A 21,338-nucleotide genomic window follows, 5' to 3' on the forward strand; every position below is an offset into this window, starting at 1 on the left:
TGAACAGCTACAGGAGAGGCGAGGAAAGCTGCTCTGCTCTGACAGAGGGACCAGCGCAGACTGACAACACTGCCCGGCAATCCACCCCAGATGGGTGATTTACACTGATGGGTGGCCTCTGGTCAGAGTGGTTTCCCACAGCATCCCAAGCAGCTGCTCCTTGGAGAGTTCTGCTAGCCATCTGGTTGGCTAGAAAGCAAATCAAGTAACATAACCAATGCCTGTTCTCCAGGTGGCATCACAAGAAGAATCAGCAAAGACAACAAGCCATACCCTGACGACAGAAACCTTACTCCGAAAGTAGTGACTTCAACAGTCATTCACACTTGCTTTCCTATTTACTCTGTACGTCTCCTACCTCTTTGGACATCAACCTCCACAGCACACAAGCTTCTGCATGACAGCAAACCCCAGTTGCATCCCTCTTGATCCAAAGTACACATAAGACAGCATTTGCCAGCTCCCTTCATAATGGGGCAGAAGAGGCCAATGGCACAGGCGCGGCGAAAGGGCGCTGTGTAACCGCAGTGGGGAGAGCGGGTTCTGGAGAATCTGGGTCTAATCCCCTCCTGTGTGACCTCAAAGAGGTCACACTTTTCCTCCTCGGCCTCCCCATCTGCACAGAGATCACAGAATCCTAGATGATGGATAGCCAGACTGCCCTACCAAGTGGTGAGAATTAACTAGTGCCTGTAAAGCATGTTGAGAGACTCAGATGACAGGTAGTATATAACTGCAAACTCTATTATATCATTCCACCATCCCCCTTGCCAAAAATCTGCCTTTGCAGAAAAGATCCAGACACCAAATACGTTATTAAGTGAGGATGTCTGACAGTAGTTCAGCTACGTAGAGATGTTAAATAGTAATAATAATGAAACAATACTCAGCATTTGAGGATGCTGTACATCTTCAAAGCACTTCACCAAAACATTAACTGATTATACACCAAATAAATTGCTCACAGCTGTTAGAGATCCATGAGGTATTCAAAAGAACGGGATGGAACATCATCCATCCTGGATCATACAGGGGATGCATGTGCTATAGCGTAATCAAGAGCTCAAAGGAAATAACTTGCAGGGAGTTCAGCTTTTAGTGCTTTTCTGTACACCTCAAAGCAGTTTATTGTTAGAAAAAGCAGCACAGAGGCCTGAGCTCCCTCAGCTGCAGAAGAAAGTTGTGACAGAGCCAAAGCCTTTTTCAAAGTTCAATGTCATACCATTAAAACTCCTATTTCAACTTAATCTTAGCAGAAATAGCTGCATGCCAGACAGCTTAAGGCATCTATGGTGTTTATAGCCACGACCAAGGGAACGTAACTTTGGCCCTCCTGTAGTAAACACAGCAAGCTCATCCAACAACCCCTTTTGCATTCATCTGTCTTAATTTAAGTGTGGCCTTCACTACTGCAATTCCACATTCTGGTAAAGAATTAAGACTACCTCCCCCCCAACCAGTTCACATCCATGGCTCATAAAAGCATCGCATCCCTCTCCTCTGCCCACCTCTCCCACCCCCAAAGCAAGCAGCTGCTGAACAAGCAATTTCAGGTGCATAGTAAAAAGCTTGTCGCTGTAACTGCCTGTAACACATGCAGTCAGAACACCACCAGGGCACTTGCATCTAAATAAACACAGGAGAAATATTATTTCCACGTACAATTATTGGCTAGCGGAGCTAGTTCCTGGTCTGTTCCCTGCCAGAGCACAGCACCTGCCTAGGCAGATGCCTGGAAAGACAGAAGCGGGGACCTGGCATCTGCAATACCCATTAAGGTATAAAAGGTTGTTTGTTCACAGAGCTGTAGCCTTGCTCGTTTCCAGCGCACGGCTGAACACTACCACGGCCCGGTGTTAGCCACTGACCCCCTTTGTGGTCTGCCTGCATTCTCTCATGGTCTCCAAGGGAAGAGCTCTGAAGAAAAGCCCAGAGAAGCCCACAGCCCTCATCAATTTAACACCACTTCACCACAGCGTTAGGCTCAGCCTGTTTAGTCTATCCCTTCCAAAAGCAAGGCAGCCTGCTCAGTGTGGCATCCCATCACCTGACAGCAGGAGTGCAGCACATCAGGGCAGATGTGCTGTAGGACAGCAGGAGAGAAAGGGTGGAGCATGCCCCAGATCCAGGGTGGAGTGCACACAGAGCATCATCCTTGATTAAACCTGCAGCAACCAGCACAGATCAAGACCAAGAGGTCCAGCAGAACTTCATTTTGGGGGATGGGGCTAGCAAAGGACAGAAGAGCAGTGTCACTGTAGAAAGAGCAGGCAAGATGCAGGTCAGGAAATAACTGCCAGCACCACACAAGGCCAAGCCAGGAGCTTTCCAGATGCCAATGGCTAAAATTAAGGCAGAGCAGCCAACCTTGCACCCATGCAGGACTGTGGCATGCTGCAAGGCGCTTGTATCAGGGCAGTCAAGACTTGCTAGGAAATGGGAACGGCAGAGCGACAGCGAAGCCCCATTGACACAGCCCGCACCTAGAGGAAAGAAAACCAGCCCCTCATTTTCTTTAGTATTAAGGCTCACAGCACGCAGAATCTCACAGGAGTTTTAGTTTCAGCCTTTTCTACCATTTGCATGCCGTGGACTGGAGATCATCCTGCCACACATCATCAACATCTCCAAAGAATCCCAAGGTGACTGCATTTACAGTGAAACCTCCAGTACCCTCCAGGAAAGCCAGCATGCTCTTGGTAACGGAGACAGCAACCTATTTGAAGATGAGCTATTTAAAAGCAGTAGCCTGTGGTACTTTGCCAAACTCAAGAAGAACACCATAAAGCATTTTTTCTGGTTTGCTCCCAGTTCACAATACACCAGCTCAAAGAGGTGAGGGATTTTGCTTTGCAAACCCCATTTTGGTAGGGGGGTCACTGTGTTTGTCGAGTGCTTTAAGCTCTATAAGGCAGGAATCATGCCCTTACACTGCACTACAACTTAACTGCGTCTATACAGATTATTTTAAGAAAACTGTTTAAACATACATCCTGCACACCACATCAGCTTGAGATATACGCTTGAGGACACAAGCATGGAATAGGGGCTGAAAAGCTTGCCCCACCTTGTGTGCTGTATAAAATATCCTTGTAACATCACACAGCACACCAGGGTGAGATATTAGGTGTGGTCTGATATCAAGGGACAGTGCTGCACCGGACAGAAGGATGCTACAAGAGACACTGTGGATGTTGGTGAAAAGAAGTAGCTTTAGGTGCCGCTCTGTCATTTAGGAACCGCAGCATAAAACGCAAGGCAGGCTGTCAGCAGGTTGCATCGCTGAAGTTCCAAAGTACAGCTTAGAAAAAAAATATAAATATCTCTGTGCAGGGCATCAGAGTGGAATTGGCACTGGAGCGCATCGGCAGAGCTACACGTGAGTTTCCAGGGCAGGCGAGCCATGCCCAGAGCCAAGCACTGCGGTGATGGGTCAGGCACATGCTGATCCCATTGCTTCTCAAGGGCATCTCTCCTCAAGCACTGCAGGGGGGTCTGTGCACCCCCATGGTCAAGGGAGGAGAAACATGGAAGGGCAAAGCGCACATAGCACCTGCTGAGGCTGTGCCTGGATCCAGTCAATGCTGTTCAGCCTCTCACTTGGAAAAAAAAAGCCACCACAAATACAGTTTCTCCCATCCAAGCCTCTCTCCTTCCCCCTCTGAGCTCATTCATGGCTCAGGCTCCAGGACAGCTGCCGGGTTGCCAAGTCCCCCCAGCTCACTGAAGCACAGAGCAACATGATCGGGATGATAGCTGGGCCAGCTGTTCGAAATCACTGCAGGACTCAAAACAACTACAGACCAAGCAAGAGGAAAAAAAAAAAAAAAAAAACCAGCAGAAAGCCCCTCGCTCCTTTTCCTCTGCCTGGACATTGTGGTCTCATTGTTACCACCATCCTTACATCGCCAAGTGAGCCCTGGCCAAAATGACAGCTCATTAAGAATATTTTAAAAATACACTGGGTGGGGACTAAGGAGCCCAGGGAACAGGGACCAGGCAGTGGATTTTTTCACACCTAAGTGATTGCTTTGAATGCAGCTTAGGTCACTAGAAGTGACCTCGATCCTGACTGGGACCAGTGCCAGTGGACTCCAGGGTGAAGTCCCCCCATCCAGGCAGCAGCAGAGCCACACTGAAGCTCAGAGTCCTGCAGGTAGACAAGGTATGTGCCAGCAGGACTCGTATACGTTTCCATACAGACTCCGCACGCAAGAGCTGCCCAACTCAGCAGCCTGCAAGCTTAACTCAAAGGCAGAACCCCCTCTAGAAAAAAGCCCTTTCTATCTACAGGGAGTTACCGTCTCCCACAACAAAATCCACCAAACTCATTTGGAAACACCATTTTGTTTAAATTAGAGCACATCAAAGCAGGCAACAATGCCCCTCTCTCTGTTTATGGGAAGCATGTTGCCTTCCCATGGCGACTGGCACAGTGGGCTACCAAATGTGCTGAGCTGACACTAAACATCAGCAGAGGGACCCTGAGAGGATGGAGAAGAGCAGGATATCTGCTCCCTGACCACACAGGGACCAGGAACCCCACAAATGCAACACTCAGCAAGGAAGATGGGATTCCGAGACACAAATATCCACAGGACCTCCCCACCAACAGCAGTTGGGCTGCAACTCCAGCTTGTTGTTCTGCACATGTGAATAAGGGCAGGGGAGGCAGCTGACCAAAAGTGTTCAGGCCAGTGCCCAAGCACCAGGCCCTGCACAGGATACCTCTCGCTAAGGGCATCTTCAAGTTGGGATGGGGCTTGGATGCCATAAATACCGGCAGTGGTGCCAGAGGACCACGCGGGAAGCTGAGGAAGAGCAGTACTTGGGCAGTTAACATCGTATTTTCTCAGCGTACCACTCTACTGGTGCTCCACAGCCTCCAAGGCAGGTCTTCCCAGCCCCTCCGTTCTCAGCAGGCAGCGTGGGGACTTGCAGCGATGTCACCAGGGGGTAACATTCTTGTTCCACTTTCCTTCTGCTCCCTGGCTGCAGGGGCTGGCTCAGAGGCAGTGCTGGGCTACTCTCCTACTGGTCGCACAGTCAAGTCACAGAAGCCTGGGAGCATCCCCTCAAGATTTTAAGTGCCCCTCTGCCTCTTGGGGTGGGAAGGGGGCCAGGCTAACATGCTGCTCTGTTCGTGCTGCCATCACCAGCCCCACAGGTGCCCAGATATATCCAGAGCATCAGGACTCTTAAGAAACATCTCCACACCTCCTTCACGCTGCACTAGCTCTATAGAAATAGCAGAGGCCCAATCTGTCAGCTCTAGTTAGTTTTGCTACGAGCACATCTGATGAAGCAAAGCCAGAGGCTACGCTCCCCATTACGAACCTGGAAATAAGGTTGCAAGAAAAAAACCCGCAGCAGACACAGTTCTAGGCTGTGCTTGTCATCAAGATGCCTCCTGAGCTGTTTCCACCATCGTCTCCCTAATGGACAGCGGCGTTTCTTCGCAGAGTGTTTCTCCAGCACTGAACCCTCCCCATGTGTACCCCCCTCTTCGGGGCAGCGTAGTAACCCTGGTGTGTGGCCATCCAGAACACCCTGCCCCTCCTGGCTGGAAGTTAATCACAGGGTTTCACGAGCGAGAGGAAGGGGACTGCACCTCCGCTGTTCAAGAGCCTCTTGGCTTTTCAGAAGGAGCAATCATTGCACATACATTTCAGCAAACCCATGGGCTCCCACATCCTCTCAGCACATTAAGAAACAGCTGACTAGTTACTTATTAGAGAGTCTGGTCCAGATGAACTCCTCCCTTCCTGTCTTCTGCCTTCCAGAAAGCTGGTCTCTCCCTTTGGAGAAGTCTCTCACCTACAGCAAAGACTCTGGCTAGAGCGCCCAAGGGTTTGTCATTTCTGGTGAGAACAGGAGCCACTACAACCTCTCTCCTGCGATTGCTTTTCTTCACCAAGCCTCCAGCAGAAGCATCCTGACAGCTTGCTACCCTCATTGCATCCCCAGCTCCCTGCACCGCTTCTTCCCATACCACAAGCTCACCCCCACCGTCTCCAGGTGCATAATAAGAGCATATTTCTGCCTAAACACTACTCCTGGGCAACTGGCTTCTTTCTCTTCCATTCCTTTATCCTCTGAGGCTTTGCTGCGTGCACAGAAGACAGGACAGATGTACAGGCTGCTGCAGCCCAGGGTCCCCTGTGGGACAGTAATTGCAGGATGAGGTAAGGCAGAAGGAAGTGGGTGCTCTAGGCTGAAGGGAAGGACAGCTGTGCTTCCCAGGATCTGGAGCAAGTTAATTGATAAATACCAGAGTTGGACTTGAAGGAAAGCTGGGCATTCACACAGCCAAGAAAGCCAAACTGCTTTGGAAGAAGCCCTGGCCTTTGTTGCACAATCTCTATGCAAGGCACTCGCTGTACTCGGAGAGCAAGAGGGAAACTAGGGATAAGCAAACGTACACCCCCTCACTCAGCCTCGCACAGCTCCAAACACAGCTCGGCACAGGCCTCCAGCTTCCCACCTATCAACAGCCACAGCCCCCAAAAGCTGGCACTGCAGCTGCCCCCACGGAGCTCGGTGCAAGAAGCAGCAAGAGGACTCAGAAAAGTCGAAGGCACATACCACCCGGACAGCCAGTTTCTGTAACTCTCAGTGTTCGACGGGCCTTTGAAACCTCAGGAGAAAGCAAGCAGCAATGAGGACCTCAAGCATTCTTTCCAAACCGGTATTAGACATACAACCAACTGCTAGGTAAATAAAAACTGCAAAGCCTTTAGCTTGCAGCTTCACAACATTCAGCGACATAACCTTGTGCTTCTCTGACCGCTTTCACTTGACAATTCATTTAAAGAAAACTCTGGCTGGCTCCCAACACCCCGTAAGTTCACCCAAATCCTACCTTATCACGCAAACAGCAACTCAGATTCAGTCAGGACCTTCTCTGCCACACCAAGCTACCATGTGGTAGCTCAGGATACTCTGTTGCAGAAAGGAGCTGCAAACAGGGAAAAAGAAAGGTGTAAGTCCTCAGGAAAATCAGGGTAGAACACACTCGCATCCTCCTCGCTAGCCCTCAAGCCTTTAATCTCCTAGGTCACTGCAAGCTTCTTACCACAAAGAGGACATCAAACATGCCCAGAGAGCTGCCTCATTCATCCCTTCCCTCAAAAAACCACAGCCTCACCTGAACCAGATTTATATAAACTCCTTGCTCTCACACCCCTGTGAGGACAGGTTAATTGGAGTCATAAGGTTGACCTCCTTCTTTTCTCCAGGGGGAACAGTTTACTTTGTTAGTCCTTTTCCTCCTCCTTGTTTCTCCAACGGTCACAGATGGCCCAGGGAACCGTGTTTTAGATACACTTTAAAGCCCCTGTGGCTTACTAATATGGGAAGACTTGGGAAGCCCTGTATTATTCCACTTTATCTGAAAAGCTTCACAAGGCTTAGAGTAAGCATCAGGAGTTACTGCGTGAGAGATCTTACCTGGGTCACAGCCATGCACCTGGAAACACACACCTAAACCACCTGTACAACACATAGACATCAGGCTTCCCTTCTCGTGTGTGCCAACACCTCTGCAAAATTACACAGTCATTTCAAAGAAAAAGCACCGCTGTGCACTTCCAGCCACAGCAGCGGGATGCAAACAAAGCCTGCGTGTACACACACGTGCATATGTACGTGCACACACACACAAAATACATGTGCACACCCTTGTGTGCAAATTATCTGTCTTCCGTTTGTATTTGGCTTGGCTGTACAGCCTGCTCTCCGTGGGCTCGGCCAGGAGATATCCAGGCTAAGATAAACACCAGACAGCTGCTGGGAGCCAGCGATAGTTTGGTGATTAACAGCTGTGTGGGGCTCTACACAGGGACCCCCCCGACCTCCACAATCCCTCCAGAACAGGCTGTTTCACTTCAGATTTCTGTTTGTCAGGCGAAGGCTGGAAGGCATCAGAGGAGAGTCCCTGCAAAAGTCGCAGGTGGGAAACCTGGCAAGGAGAAGCTGCTGCCCCAAACCCCGTCACTGCCCCCCCCCCCCAACTCTGTCCCTTCCCCGGCATGCCAGCCGTGGCAGCCTGCAATGGCTTTGCCCGGCACCTCCTGTGCAGCACTTGCGGCCACAAATGCAAAAATGCAATTGCTTATTTCAAAGTTGCTGAAATCCATGAAAGAATAGCAAAAAGCTTACAGTAAAGCCTGTTCTCGTGGCATTTGTGGTTTAACACAATTCAGAAGAAGGTCTTGCAAGTGTTTCACTTTGGGCTCTTTGCAAATGGGCTCCTCTCTTCTAGCACAGGCATGCAGCAAGTGACAGCCTTGTCCTGGAAGAGGAGAAGCTGAGGAAAGAGGATAGACCTGGGCTTTCGACTTAGAATGGGTTTGATACACGAGGAGATGAAAGAAATGCTGTTACCCCTTCATACCAAGAGGCAACGGGATGCTTAATGACTGTAGCTGATCATTTCCAAAAAGCACAAAGAAATTCCCGGTCTGACTTTCCCAGTTAGAAAGGGCAGCCGCAGCTGCAGCAGGACTGCTGAATGGAAATCCATCCCGAGCAGCAGCGGTCTAGGATGCCTTACACACCACTGCAGAGCCAAAGACGTTTTGACGGAGGAAAGGGGTGAAAAGTGGGAAGTTGCTCACAATGCGACTATAAAAACAAAGTCTAGGGATTAGTTAATAATGTGTGGTCTGAGAAAACAAACACATCTCCCCATAAAGACCCTAGTTCAAATAAACTGGTGCTGTTGTCATTAAACCCCACCATCTGCATGTCTGTTTTCCACTGGGTCTAATGTGTAATTTAAAGGGACCACTGTGTGGAGAAATAGTCCCCCAACACCATCCTTTGGGGCACTTCAAAATCCAGATGTGGCTGAGAGACACTGTGACTTGGACTCATCCCTGCGTAACATTTGTACTGAAACTAAACGTATATAGCTGCAAACCCTTAAGCTTTTATGCAGGAAGCCTAAGTCGAAGGCAAGGGCTTCTTGCCTTCAAAATGATGAAGCCCACAGCCCCTAAAAAGCCAGCAGATGGAGGGATGTGGAAAGGTGGCTGGTTGTGCCCAAGGCGATCGCATGCCCCGTGGAGCTCTCCATCTCCTTTCCCTCTCTGCTCCCAGCTCCCAGCCCTGGACCTGAGAAACTAGGTCTAGTACTAAAGCCCCCCCCCAGCTCGGTGGGTGACTGGAGACCTCCCTGGCTCTGCTCAGGTCGCTCTTTCATGCCTGATTGCAGCTCATCAAGGCCCAAAGTCTAATAATGAAACAACCAAGGCTGAGAGCTCTCTGTGACAGCTTAACTGATGATTGTAATTAGGGACCAGCCCACACAGCTTTTCATTAGTGTGCCGCACAGGACTTATTATGACTGTCGTGGAGAGACTGTGCTTCACGTCCAGGAAAAAGGCATCAAGGCCCGTAAGTCATCAAGGAAAAGGGGAGCAGAAAGGCTTGGTGCAAATAGGGAGCTCTCTGTGCTCTTATGGATTCGTAAATGGCCGTTACTGTGCGTTTTCAGTGCGGAGTGATGTTTCGTTTACATGAGTTTGTATTCTGGGTACATCCAAGCACGTTTTTATTTTATTGCATGTGGCACATTCATCATTTTTTCAACTTCTGCGGCACCCTGGTTATTCCCCAGATGCTGGTGACTGCAGGCAGTCTCTTGAGTCTCTGCTTCTTTCCCTCCAGACAATCAATGTACCCCTAGATGAGCCTGACCATCTCTTTCCTTAGTCCACGGGTCACTGGTTTTGGCTATGATTCACTTACCAGCCTTCTCCGAGTGCTGGCTGAGACCTTTCGCTGCAGTTGTGGTGGTGCCGTGTACCTGGGGTGTCTATATCACTTCCTCTGTTTTGCTTCCTGAAAAATTAAAAATATTTTCTTACATAGCAAAAGACTAACCATACTAAGAAATAACGCTCATTTTCTAGATGATAGGTAGAACACAGTCCTCTGGGGTCTCTACTTTCTTCCTCCCTTCTGTCTTTCCAAGCAGAACCTGCTTCTCTCTCCTACGCTGCAAACGAGATTTTGGGTTTTGTCAGTTTAATTCTGCAGCTTCGAGTTTCCTCACTCCTGGGCAATGTCTGCCCTTCTCGTAGCTGTTTTATAGAAGAACTTGTGATTGTAAATGGCAAAACGAAGGAAAAGGAAGTAAACTGGTTATTGTGCCAGAACCACTCCTGGCACTCCTCCCATTTCTATTTTCTTTTACATTATAAAGCTGGAATAAATCAAAGTGAGCAGTACACTGGTAAACTGATGAAAGGGGAGCAGAATCAGCACTCTGGTCCCTCACGCTGGTATAAAGAGGTGCGTCCCATGCAGGCAAGAGTTAGCCTGAATTACAAGTGGTGGGGAAGGAGAATAGACTCAGAGTGTTTATTAGCAGTCATAACCTTAATCAAATAACACTCAAGGATATGTAAAGAAATCTGTTCCACTGCAGCCTCCCAAGCCAAATAAAGGAGTAAATGGGACTTCTATCAAAAATCCCTTTTAAAACTCATGTTGGGTTTTTTTTAAAAAAAATATCCCAATTTCTTGGGGAACAGCCAAAGCTCCAGAGGAGCTGCCCGAGATCAAACCAGTGGCCCATTGTGCTGGGCATTCAGCCTCCTGCGGTCACCAGCTCCAATGCACTGCAGAAAGGTGATGCCCCAGGATGAACCTGGCCGCTTGGGCAATGGTTTCCATGTGTGGAAGGAAGAGGATGCTCCTCCCGAATTATCGGCCCTACAGGCATCTCCCAGCTCAGAGATTTCAATCTCCCCATTCCACTTTGCATAGCAGGAGACTCATTTGCTCCCTCTCCCCCATCCATGGGACTGCTTTAGTCAACGTCTACACACTATGTAGAATTACGGGGGGCGGGGAGGGGAATAAAAGAGGAGAAACAGACTCTGTGTAATAGAGGTGCATGTAAATAATCACTGGCCTAATCCCCTCTGACAACGAAAGATATCCCACCAGAAAATGTTCAAGCCTGTAACTCAACCTGAAATTTAAGCACAAGGAAGTCGTGTCAAAAGGGGACTCGGGTTCCCATAAAAGCCTCTCTACTTCCAGACCCTGGGCCCCCTAGCCAAAAAAACAGAGCAAACTTCCAGACATAACATCAGAGAAGTGCAGGCCTCACAAAGGGACTTGCTAACCTCCACCAGAGAGACAACCACCAAGAAAACAAGCAGAGCGAAGGAAGCCTTCAAGCCCAGATGAAGTACCTGCCAGGGAAGAGAGGCACGCTTTCCATCAGAGAACCAACGGGCTGCGGCACATTATCCCACCAGGGCTGGTGAAAGCCTTCTCGGGGGAGTCATTCAAAACCAGACTGGAAAAGCCCTGGAGAAGATTCGTGGCTGGAGTCTGTTCTCCTCCGCTCTTGTGCAACAACCCTGAAGTTGATGCATGACAGAAGAATCTAGCTTGGTGTAGGAAGAGAAGCCCCTGCACAGAGAGAGAGGGGGATTAAATAAGCTAATTGCGGTTTCAATTCTCTTGCTCCATCACTTCTGACCCACTGAGGGCGTGCAGTGTGTGAGGTCCCACCAGCATTGCATGGGCAGGACTGAAAATCTTCCTGAAAGCAGCACGCATCACCTGGGGAGCAGAGGGCAGCTCCAGTGGAGCGGGTACTCATCTCTGTGTGAGGACACCCGAGGTTAATGCCTCCTTTGCAGTCAAAGACGATATTAAAGAAGAGAAGCAACAAGAGCCAAATTTTGGTCTGCTTTTAAGAGTAGAGGGCCAGGTCAGGACCTGGCTTCTGGTTTTTCACAAAGGAAGAGAATCCCTAAGAATGGCATTGCCTTCGCCAGGGTTAGCAGCTAGTCTGCTGCATTCCCTGCCTCCACCAGCCTTGCCTTGCCTGCCTGCACCCCAGCAGCTCCTCACGGACTGCCAGAGCACCACGCTGCCAGAAAACCAGATCATCTTCCAGCCATGAAGCACCGAGGCAGGCACCTGCCAAGGATGGGTCAGAGTCCACCCTCGCAGCAGTGTCCCACGGTCCATCAGAAAGTGCTCTAGAGGAACGCTGAACTTAGAAAAGAGCTGTCTCCATAGCGCACGCAGAAATTCCCTCCAGCCTGGTTTAGCCACGGGACTAGGGGCTCGCTGTGAACACCGTAACTCAACCATCAGGCTTGTTCGAGAGCAGGTAACTTGCTCGCCTCAGTTTCTCCCATCATCTTTGGTCCCCCTTTAGCTCAAGACCCCTACCAAAGGCAGGGGGGAACCACTGGAGTGTCAGCTTGTGCTCCCATTGCCTCCAGGCCCTGAACAGGTCCTGCCTGTGCTCCTCTGGTCCCTACCGCTTGCACACTGCACCCTCTGCCTGCACAGAAAGCAGCAACACCCTGATGAACGAGAAATATTAAGAGAAAAGTGTTGGGGAAACGAGCCACAGGCTGCAGAGAGCAAAGATGCTCAACTGCAGGACTTCACGGTCTCCCCTCTCACCATCGGTGCTGCTGGCTGCATCTCATCTTTCTTTACCCAGAGCCTCCAGACACAAGACTCTGCTGGTATTAAATTCCCTCCGCGTGCGACAGGATCCCTCCCCTGCTACACGGGGGAGTTTCTCTTCACTGGTTGGGAATTTTCCGACGAGATGGTTTCTCATCGGAAAATGCCGATACACTGAAATCAAAGCCCTTTGTGGGAATGTACTCGTTTCAGGGAACCTTTCATGGGAAAATTTTCTTCAAACTCCGGCTGGAGCTTTCCGCCTGAGAGGGGTGAGCATCCAACATCCAACATCCCCATCACCTGGCAGAGCCGCTGCCCCCCGCCCCCCTGCCCCGGGATGGGGACACCAACAGCCCTCTCTGTATTTTCTTCTCCCCATCTGCCCAGCCCCAGGACCTCTCACAGGGAGGTTTGTGTCTCTCTAGATTTCTCTAATCCCTTATGTATCTCTATATATAAAATATAAGATATATATAAAATATATATATCCTGCAACACTCAGGGACACAGTCCCTTCAGCCCTGCGGGCAGGACATTATCTCGGGATGCAGGGAAGTGCACATCGGATGTGAAGCCACAAATCTTCTAGATCACCTGCCCACGTTTTTCCCGAGGAAAACCAGCCAGAGCCTTGGGATCACCCCAAAGCAGGGCTGGAAACGAGCTCAAGTTTAGGAGAAACTGCCATGCAGGGGCTGGGGACCCTGTCCTGCACTGAGCTCTAGTGTGCAGGGCGATGTGGTGGCGTGGTGGGGGTCACTAGTGTCCTCCCTGTCCACAGAGGCTTTCCCTTGCCCCTCGCAGGCTCTGTGATGGCTGAGACAACAGCACCATCTCGTGCCTCTGCTTGCCTTGGGGAAAAAAATTAAGGGACAACCCCAAAGCTCCCTCTCGCGGCTCCTGCAGCGAGAAGGTCGCAGCAGCCAGGAGCAGATGTTCCTCCCCACATCCCTTGGTGTGCAGAGAGAAGGCATGAGGGCAAACTAGAGCTTGCAGCTTGCCTGCTCCCCAGACTGAAGCATTTCAGAGAAACTACTCCTGGGCATGGCAGGACATGGCATGTTCATGCCCCGGCCACCCCAGCTCCATCCACAGCAGCTGGGGGTCCACACGAGGACATCGTGCAGGTTAAGGCAGTCCCTCCAGATGGGCAAATCTGGATTTGATAGCTCAGACCTGCTGCCGCAGAGCATGGCATGTTATTTCAGGAGCTACCTACCAGGTTTCACTAAAATTGTTCCCCCGAAAAACATCTGAAGGGCTGCGGTCCTTCAGGAGATGTTCAAAGCCAAGGAAGGTGGCTCCATCCGTGACCTGCTGCTGCAGTGCTGGGACCCGAAGCAGTAACCTTACAGGCAGCAGCATAACTTTAGCAGTTCAAGGTTGTTTCAGGAGGATGCTCGCTGCAAACATGCTGTGGCAACCTTAACAGTGGCTGCAAGGCTTTCAACATCTGCAGTTTCAAAGCTGGCACTTTTAACTGAATTTGGCACAGAGCTGGGGGGATTTGCTCATATGAAGCTGTCCCTGTTCTTTCCCAAGTGATTTCCTCCCCTACTGCAACCACTTTCTAATTTCACATCGTGATGAAATCAAGTCCCTCTGAAGTTTTCCCCCTGGAATGATCCGGAGGGCTGACAGATTGCAAAACCTCTTAGTGCCGTCTTATCTGCCAGTGCTTGTGCCGTACTCCAGGCTAAATACAGCTGCTGCCAAGCAGAAGAGATGAACTTTTTCTTAAGGACAATACAATCTACAGACCAGGCGTGTGGAGCTTTTTAAAGGGTATTAGTAGCTTTAGATGTAGCTTTGCCTCCATTTTTGCCGTCCGAGAAAAGTAATGATAGTAGTCCTGCTCTCTCGTGCTAATCTCATACCTGGATGTTTCAGGGTACTCAATGGCCATCCCTCTCACCCCCAAAATGTTCCTCTCAAGCCACAACAAAGGACCGCAGTTTTCAGTCCTGTTCCCTTCCTTCCCTCCATGCAACCTCACTTTTTCACTCCTAACCATCGCCCTGTCCTACCATCCTCAGCCCTTCCGCACCCTCTGCCTCCCACCAGCACGGGGCCCTTGCCTACGCTGCTCTCCAACTTGACGGAGACACTTGGCCGAGGCCATCGGCCAGGATCTTGCCACGCTCGACCAGCGCTGCGAGTTAAGCCTGCCTTCCCGTGTCCCTCGCCACGCACGCTGAACTTTCCAGGGAATATCATGCCTGACGGCGTGCCAGCCTTGTTGTTCACTATCGATGAGATAATGTCTCTTAAATCTGGATCCCTGACACAAGGGCGTTCTACCCTCTTTTGCCAGTGGCTGCATTCCAATTTCAGGACAGAAATGACCAGGAGAAATATGAGAGGTTAGTGACATTCTTGGCTTGGAAATTGTCAGCCTGTCACGGAAAGGAATGTGATCAAAAAGAGACGTCGCTGCTGTTTATTTTCAAGTCCTTGATGAGTGATGCACTTTAATACACGCTGTTCTAATGCAGCTCTTGGGCTTCAGGTGAACCTTGCCGAAGGGCGTGGGACAGGTTATTTTTGTTAGCGGAACATACTGGGTCAAGAAGAGCCCTTAAAAAGGATCACAGCACACCGTACCTATTTATACCCTGGATGTTGTTTTCCTCAGGGATGGACAGGCCCTGCATCCTGCTTTTCCATGCAGGTGGCAGCAGGAACGTTGCCAAATGCCGTTCTGAGTGCCTGCCTCGAGGGGTAGCGGGAGTTTCAGATGGTCCATAGGGGCTGCTTTGGAGACGCACGTGAATCTGGGCTAAAGCTCTTGAAATGTGCAAGGATGTGTTTGTGCTGAAGTGTGCTGAAAATGACAGCCATAAGCTAGTTTATTAGAATTCGCTTGCAAGGACAAAAGCTTAATACAGCTTGATGGAGTGTACAAAGCCCAGAGCAGACTTGGCTCAATAAAATTGCACTGCCTTTTGAGATAGTGATGAAGCACAGTGCTGGGAAGGCTCTTTACCAGTCAGTCATGCCGGGAAAGCTCCGGTTGCTTCGTCTTCATCACTTCGTCACAAAAGGAGCAACAAAAAGCAATCTCCATCCTTTCAGAGTTACTCAATTGTTCCAACAGCCCTTTCTCTAGACAAGCAACTTGCTCTCCCAAGGCCAGGTCTAGAGGGCACAGGGGGTAACCTGGGTGAGCGTGCTGTTTGCGTGGGGTTTGCAGCACGTGCATGCTGGAGACGAGGGAGGAATCCAAGAATTTTTATTGGCCTAATCAGACAAAACATGGACAAGATCCTTACCGGCGCAAGAGCACGTTCCCATCGCACAAACGAATTCCTCCAGTGGCCCTGACTGTACGGGCGGCAGATAGCATCAGAGCATCTGTCGAGAAGAGATTACCGAGTGCTAATGCTCTAAAAGGCCTCAGTTCCCTCAGCAGCTGCAAACGTGAGCAAACTAGAGAATATGTTGCGGACAGATCATCCAGCAGCATTTTTGCAACAAACAAGTCACGAGCGCTGTCAGCCGTCAGATGGAGGGGCACTAGCTGTCAGCGGGAAGAACGCTCAGCTCCGTTAGCTGCGTCAGGAGCAGGGTGTCCTGCATCTTGTGCCAGCCAGACACAGAAAGGGTGAGCCACCGCCTGACAGCCTGAGCTCAAGTAATACACGCTCAGCTTGCGCGGCGTTTTCTCACCGTCCTGTATTGTGATAGCTCCCGAGGCACCCAGGGCTGGCATCACCTCTCCGAGGGACACGGCTCGCAGCTGCCCTGACAGTGCTGTGCACATCACCGCTTTGCAGCAGTCAAGTGAAGCTATTAAATATCAAGTACTTCCCATGAAGCTGACATTTTTAATCCCCGTGCTGCCTTCCCTTTTCACACACTGGAGGCTGGGGCCTTTCCCCACTGCGAGGGGCTTTTTCCCCCCCACCACACCATTTCACCAGCCTTATTGCTCCCTCCCACTCACAGCTGAGAATTAAAAGACATAATAAAGAGCCCTTGAACCGGAGGGGGAGCATCTGGTGGGGAGGCGGAGGGGGGGAAAGCAGGTCCCTTGTTTGAGCCCGGGATTCATCTGCCTCTCCCCGCGGAGATGAAGAGGCCCTTTCACCCCAGCAACCAGAAGGTTGAAGCTGGATATGTGCTTACCAGCACGGCCGTGGCTGGGAGCTGCCAGCCTGGGGTCTGACGGCGGTGACATTTCTCCCTCAGATTAGACGGTACGGTGCAAAAACGTATTAGAGTTGCTGGGGAGACTGCCCCTTCATAAGGCTGCACGCTTGGGAGCGAGCCGCTGTAGCTATGAAACCGGGCCACAGCGGGGCTTCAGCCCCTCTCCGCAGATTAAGGTTAATAAGAGCCTCCCCAGCCTGCCGTGCCCACCGTGCTCTCCCAGCAGCGAGCAGACCGGACCGAGGTGGGAGCCCAGCGCCTCTAATATCCCCACCGGCGAGCGCGCTGTGCCCCTGCTTTTGTTCTCCGCTTCTGCCCGGTGATTTTCATTACGAATATCCTCTTATTATGCGCGCATGGGGGGGATGAGAAGGAGGGGACTGGGCCCACACAAAGAGAAAGAAAAGGCTGCTTGCTAGAAAACCAGTAATTACAGGGCTCAGGCTTTCCTCGCGGAGGATTCATACGGATTCGACATGGCAGTGTTTCACACGTACGGCCCCTCTGGGGGCAAGCTCCCGTTTCGATTTCATTATCACCAAGCTGGGCTGCTAGGGGAACTTTTGCCCCGAAATGAGTTCCCCAAAGGGGACAGTTGCACTTCTTTCATTATTTGCTTTGAAAGCAGTTGCGCCGCTGCCCCCAAAAGCTTCTGCGTTTGCTCGGGCGCGCGATGGGAGAGCACAAATGCCGTCAGTTGGCTTGTCATCACAGAGCCGTTGCGGCCAGGAAGCGTGGGAAATCTTATACGTGGTTACCACCTATTCCAGCAAAATCCAGAGGTGTTGAATCACCCCTTCAAACATCTCCTAACCCCACGGGCGACTTGTGAAAGCTGCGCTCTCGAGGTGCTTACAAACCCAAGCAAATGCTCCGTCTGTCCTTTTACAAGGGAGGTAAAACATAACCCACGTATAAATGGATACAAGCAAAGCCTTGCAGGAGTGAAACATGACTTTTTGTACTCACTTGCCACAGGCATCGCATCATTTTCTTCAGTTCAAGCTGTATGGGTTAGCACGGTACCCAGAGCTTTGTGGCGTTAGGATGTCTGCACAGCTCTGGATCAGGTTATCAGCCCGGTTTAACAGCAGGGTGAAATGACAGCTCAGAACCAAGTTCACACAGGAGGTCTGAGAGAAGAGGAACCCAAACTGCCTCCTCCCTGCTCAAAAAGCACGTTAGTAACAGACACCTCTCCTGTTTGCTAATGCATCCTTGTGTGTTGCACACAAACCTGAAAGGGGGCCCATTTGGGGTAATTTTACACCTTTTCTCTGGGGAATGTATCTTGGGGCCAGTTTTTCACCTCCCTTGGTGCTTTGCCAAGAACTCTGGGACATTTGTAGGACACCTAACAGTGGCAAGACTCACGACGAGAGCCAAAAAACTCCACAGGAAAGATGTTTCTGCCATTAGCACGTGCACTTTTAGGCAAGCTACCCTGATCCTGTGTGTTTTTATGATGTGTACAAGACAAGGACCAGCACATCAATCCACCCCGCAATCTCAGAGGCAAGGTACAATCATTTGATGACAAATACTAAGAAATCTGCTGTCGTGGACAGAGCCCCATAGTACTAGAAGTCAGTCCTGTCCCTGAAAGCTCACAAACTCAACATCTACGCATACTTCCAGGGGCCTGGATCCATTATTCCCGGGCCAAAAGCAAAGTGTGGAGTTGGACTGGAGCTGAGGTTTCAGGTAACCCCGATCTGCTACTGAAAACAAGTCCCAGGTTTATGGTTTGGTTCCTTGTAAAGACCAGACCACTTGCAAAACTCAGACCCAAGCCCGGCATCTGCTTTCCAAACTGCCAAATTTTGCTTTGGTTCTCAATTCCCATCGCCTTTTCTTTCTCTCCTTATTTACTTGTTAATTTCCATGGCTCTTAATTTCCTGCACCCCTAGCCCCGCTGAGACCAGCCTCTGCCTACATGGGATTGCACGCTACGGCCCTTGCCTCTTCAGGGAAAGGTCAGGAACCGAGGTTTAGTGTGCCGAGAAGAAAGGCAGCAGCAGACAGACAGAGAGCACTCATAAAGATCTGGCTGTGAGCCTCTCTGAGAAAATGTCAGGTTGGGAAGGCTATAATAGCTTTAATCTGCAGTACAAGAGGATTAAAAGACTCGTTCTCACACGACAAAAGAGAAAAGAAGGGAGCGGAAGGAGCAGAACAAGGGGAGAATGAAGGCTGCAAGGGGAGGAAGGGAGAAAGTTAAAGAGCTCAACTATAAAGAGCATCAGGATTTAAAGAGCTCCGTCTTCTAGCGTAATAAATGTGAAGTGGCCTGTATGGAAAGGGGGCTTTAGCCAATGGCTTTGCTTTTGCTTTTTCACACTAAGCACACACACTTCAGCCTTCTTCAATCAAGGCAACTTGTTATGTTTGGCTTTGTTGATTTTTAGGGGCAAAGGAGTAGGAGGGGGAAACAGAAGGTTAATGAGGCTCTGCCAGATGCGACACTCGAGAGGACCGGTGGGCATTATATTTTTTAAACAGTGGTTTATGGTCTTTGATCCTCACCCCTGCTGTCCCTCCTCTAGCACGTCCCTCAAACCCCCTTGTCCTTGAGGGCCGTGGAAGAGCCAAGGGGCCTGGGAACAGGAAGGAAGTACACCGAATTGCGGGACTCTCTCCTCAAGTACTGCTTGAGCGACCTTTTCAACCGCTCAGCGAGGCCAGGAGATGAAGAGAGCTTAATTGAAAGGGTAAGGAAAGAAGGCGACTTTAAATACTTTTCAAAAAGAAAAAAACCACACCCAACCCCATGCATCCATGGCAGGAGATGTAAAGACCAACGAGCCACTAACACGAACAAGCAAGCTGCACTCCAGAAGGGAAACCAGGTACTCAAAGCCAGCTTTCAGCATCCATCACCCATGTATTGCGGGAACCAGGGTTTCTCAGGGCTGGATGCTAACCTCAAATCAAGGCAGGACTGTCCCGCTCGATTAGCAGGGAGATTTGGACACACTTACATTAGGACATGACCAATATTCTCCTCAAAGACAGGAGGAAACCTTCCCCCCGCTGGAAGTAAGGACTTTAGTCTTTACAAGTCTTTGAAGAAATGGTAACACGGGAAGGTAAGGCAATCACCCAGGAGTCCCCAGTTTCCTCCCATTAACACGCTCACCAGCCTGAGGCACTCTGAGAAGAGAGAAGCGGGTTTTTAGAAGTCCACCGTGTTAAACAGGACTGCAACATTTGCTCTGATCTTGCACCTGCCTGGCTCAGCAGACTCACAAGTCAGGAGCGATGCTCCAAGACAACACCAGGCACAGTCAAATGTCTAAGGCAGGTTGTCTCAACTATTTTAGCAGCTTAGCACAGTGCTGGGGGCTAGCTAGCGCTCTGCGCACAAGTTGTACTCAGAGGGGAAAAAAAAAAAATAAAAAAATACTGTAACATAATAAGCAAGTTCCAGACAGGAATTAGAGTATAGCATATCCAGTGGAGACAGGGGGCTGGAGTGGCATTAAGGTAGGAAGAATATAATTACCTGAACTGGCCGGTGGCCAGGATAGTGATATTCATTTACATCAAGAAAGTTAGAAGTGCCAAAACCTGGATTTTACATTTAAATCCAGAAGATTGCGTATCAGAGCATCCCGATTCCATTCTTCCAACTTTTGGCTGGAAGGAAAGGTCTCCTGACAAGTTTTCTCCTCGCCACAACAGGAGGGCTTATCCTCAGCTTCACTTGGGAAGCCCAACGCCATCCCAGCGCCAGTAGCCTGTAGCTATCGATGCTTTGCTACAAGGCACCTATCGCCGAGGCAATGCCTGCACCTTGCGCTACGGGAAAAACCTCATCCCACTCCCCGTGACTCGCCCGCAGGCAACAAAGCCATACGCAGTCACCAACGCAGTCACCAGCAAGCTCTCTTGAGCGTAGCCCCTAGTTCGATCTGGTATTAATTATCCACTGCTCTGCAGAGATAAATGCTTAATCCTCTGGCTGTTGACACTGGAAATGGACCAATCTACCCTGGGGTGGATATTATACAGGGGAACTTGGCTTCAGCTATGATCCCTGCATCATCTGCTGTACAAATGTTCACCGGCTTGCGGGTAATGGATTTCATAGGGTGTATGGGATCTTTCCATGGCAGAGCTAATCTAGAATAATACATGAGCCAAGCATTCATCGTATCAGGTTTATCTTCCTCCCTCATTTTTTTTCTTCAATGTAATATTTCCAATTTCATGTGGAATTTCTCATTTTCAGACATTCTCTATTTCCTTATAGCTTACCAGCTTTCCTCCTTCAGGACTGATATCCAGGTGAACTTCCTAAGCAGCACGGCCCAAGGGATGCGGCAATGGGTCTCTGCAACCCCTGCTTCTCTGAGCGTCTTTCACTTTCTTCCAGGAGAAAGGCCAAAGATCTCCACATCGCTTCTCTGGTTTCACACTTGCAGGAAAGCCTAAATCAAGAAGTTCGCTTGTCAGGGAGAAAGCAGAGATGCTACCAGCGATGGGAAAACTGTTTCTATTTCTGAACAAGCTGCTAAGGACTTTGGTCCTTCCCATGTCTGAGCAGTTCCACTAATGCCACTGCGTGCCAGGAGCGTAAACCACTGTCCCAGACTCATTGCCACCAGCACTGCAGCCCCAACCAGGCTTTTTGGGACACTCGGGGAGATGCCTGTCCCCACCTTCCCACTCCCATCTGGGCTTTCTTGCCTCTCTGCTCCTTGCTCTTCTCTTCCCAAGGGCTGTC

The 21,338-nt window shown here is 50.2% G+C and overlaps 1 protein-coding gene across 10 annotated transcripts in view; it reads right to left on the reverse strand.

Annotated features, from left to right (window-relative positions):
* SNX19 (sorting nexin 19) overlaps positions 1-21,338 on the reverse strand; it is a 139,624-nt gene that overhangs the window by 91,287 nt on the left and 26,999 nt on the right. For 3 of the 10 annotated variants that reach the window (XR_008819109.1, XR_008819105.1, XR_008819106.1), the window contains one exon: positions 9,754-9,846. Coding sequence is in view for 4 of the 10 variants with exons in the window: in XM_056322686.1 (XP_056178661.1) it covers positions 6,889-6,958; positions 9,754-9,846 (163 nt within the window). In the remaining 6 variants the exon portion in view is untranslated. Of the gene's footprint in view, positions 1-6,862; positions 6,959-9,753; positions 9,847-11,210; positions 11,434-20,869; positions 21,043-21,338 lie in introns of those variants that run through there. The other 7 variants (XM_056322691.1, XM_056322688.1, XR_008819110.1 and 4 more) reach the window with 6 other exon arrangements.

This window comes from Falco biarmicus, chromosome 20 (genome assembly GCF_023638135.1).
Source record: "Falco biarmicus isolate bFalBia1 chromosome 20, bFalBia1.pri, whole genome shotgun sequence".
In the NCBI taxonomy this organism is placed as follows: domain Eukaryota; kingdom Metazoa; phylum Chordata; class Aves; order Falconiformes; family Falconidae; genus Falco; species Falco biarmicus.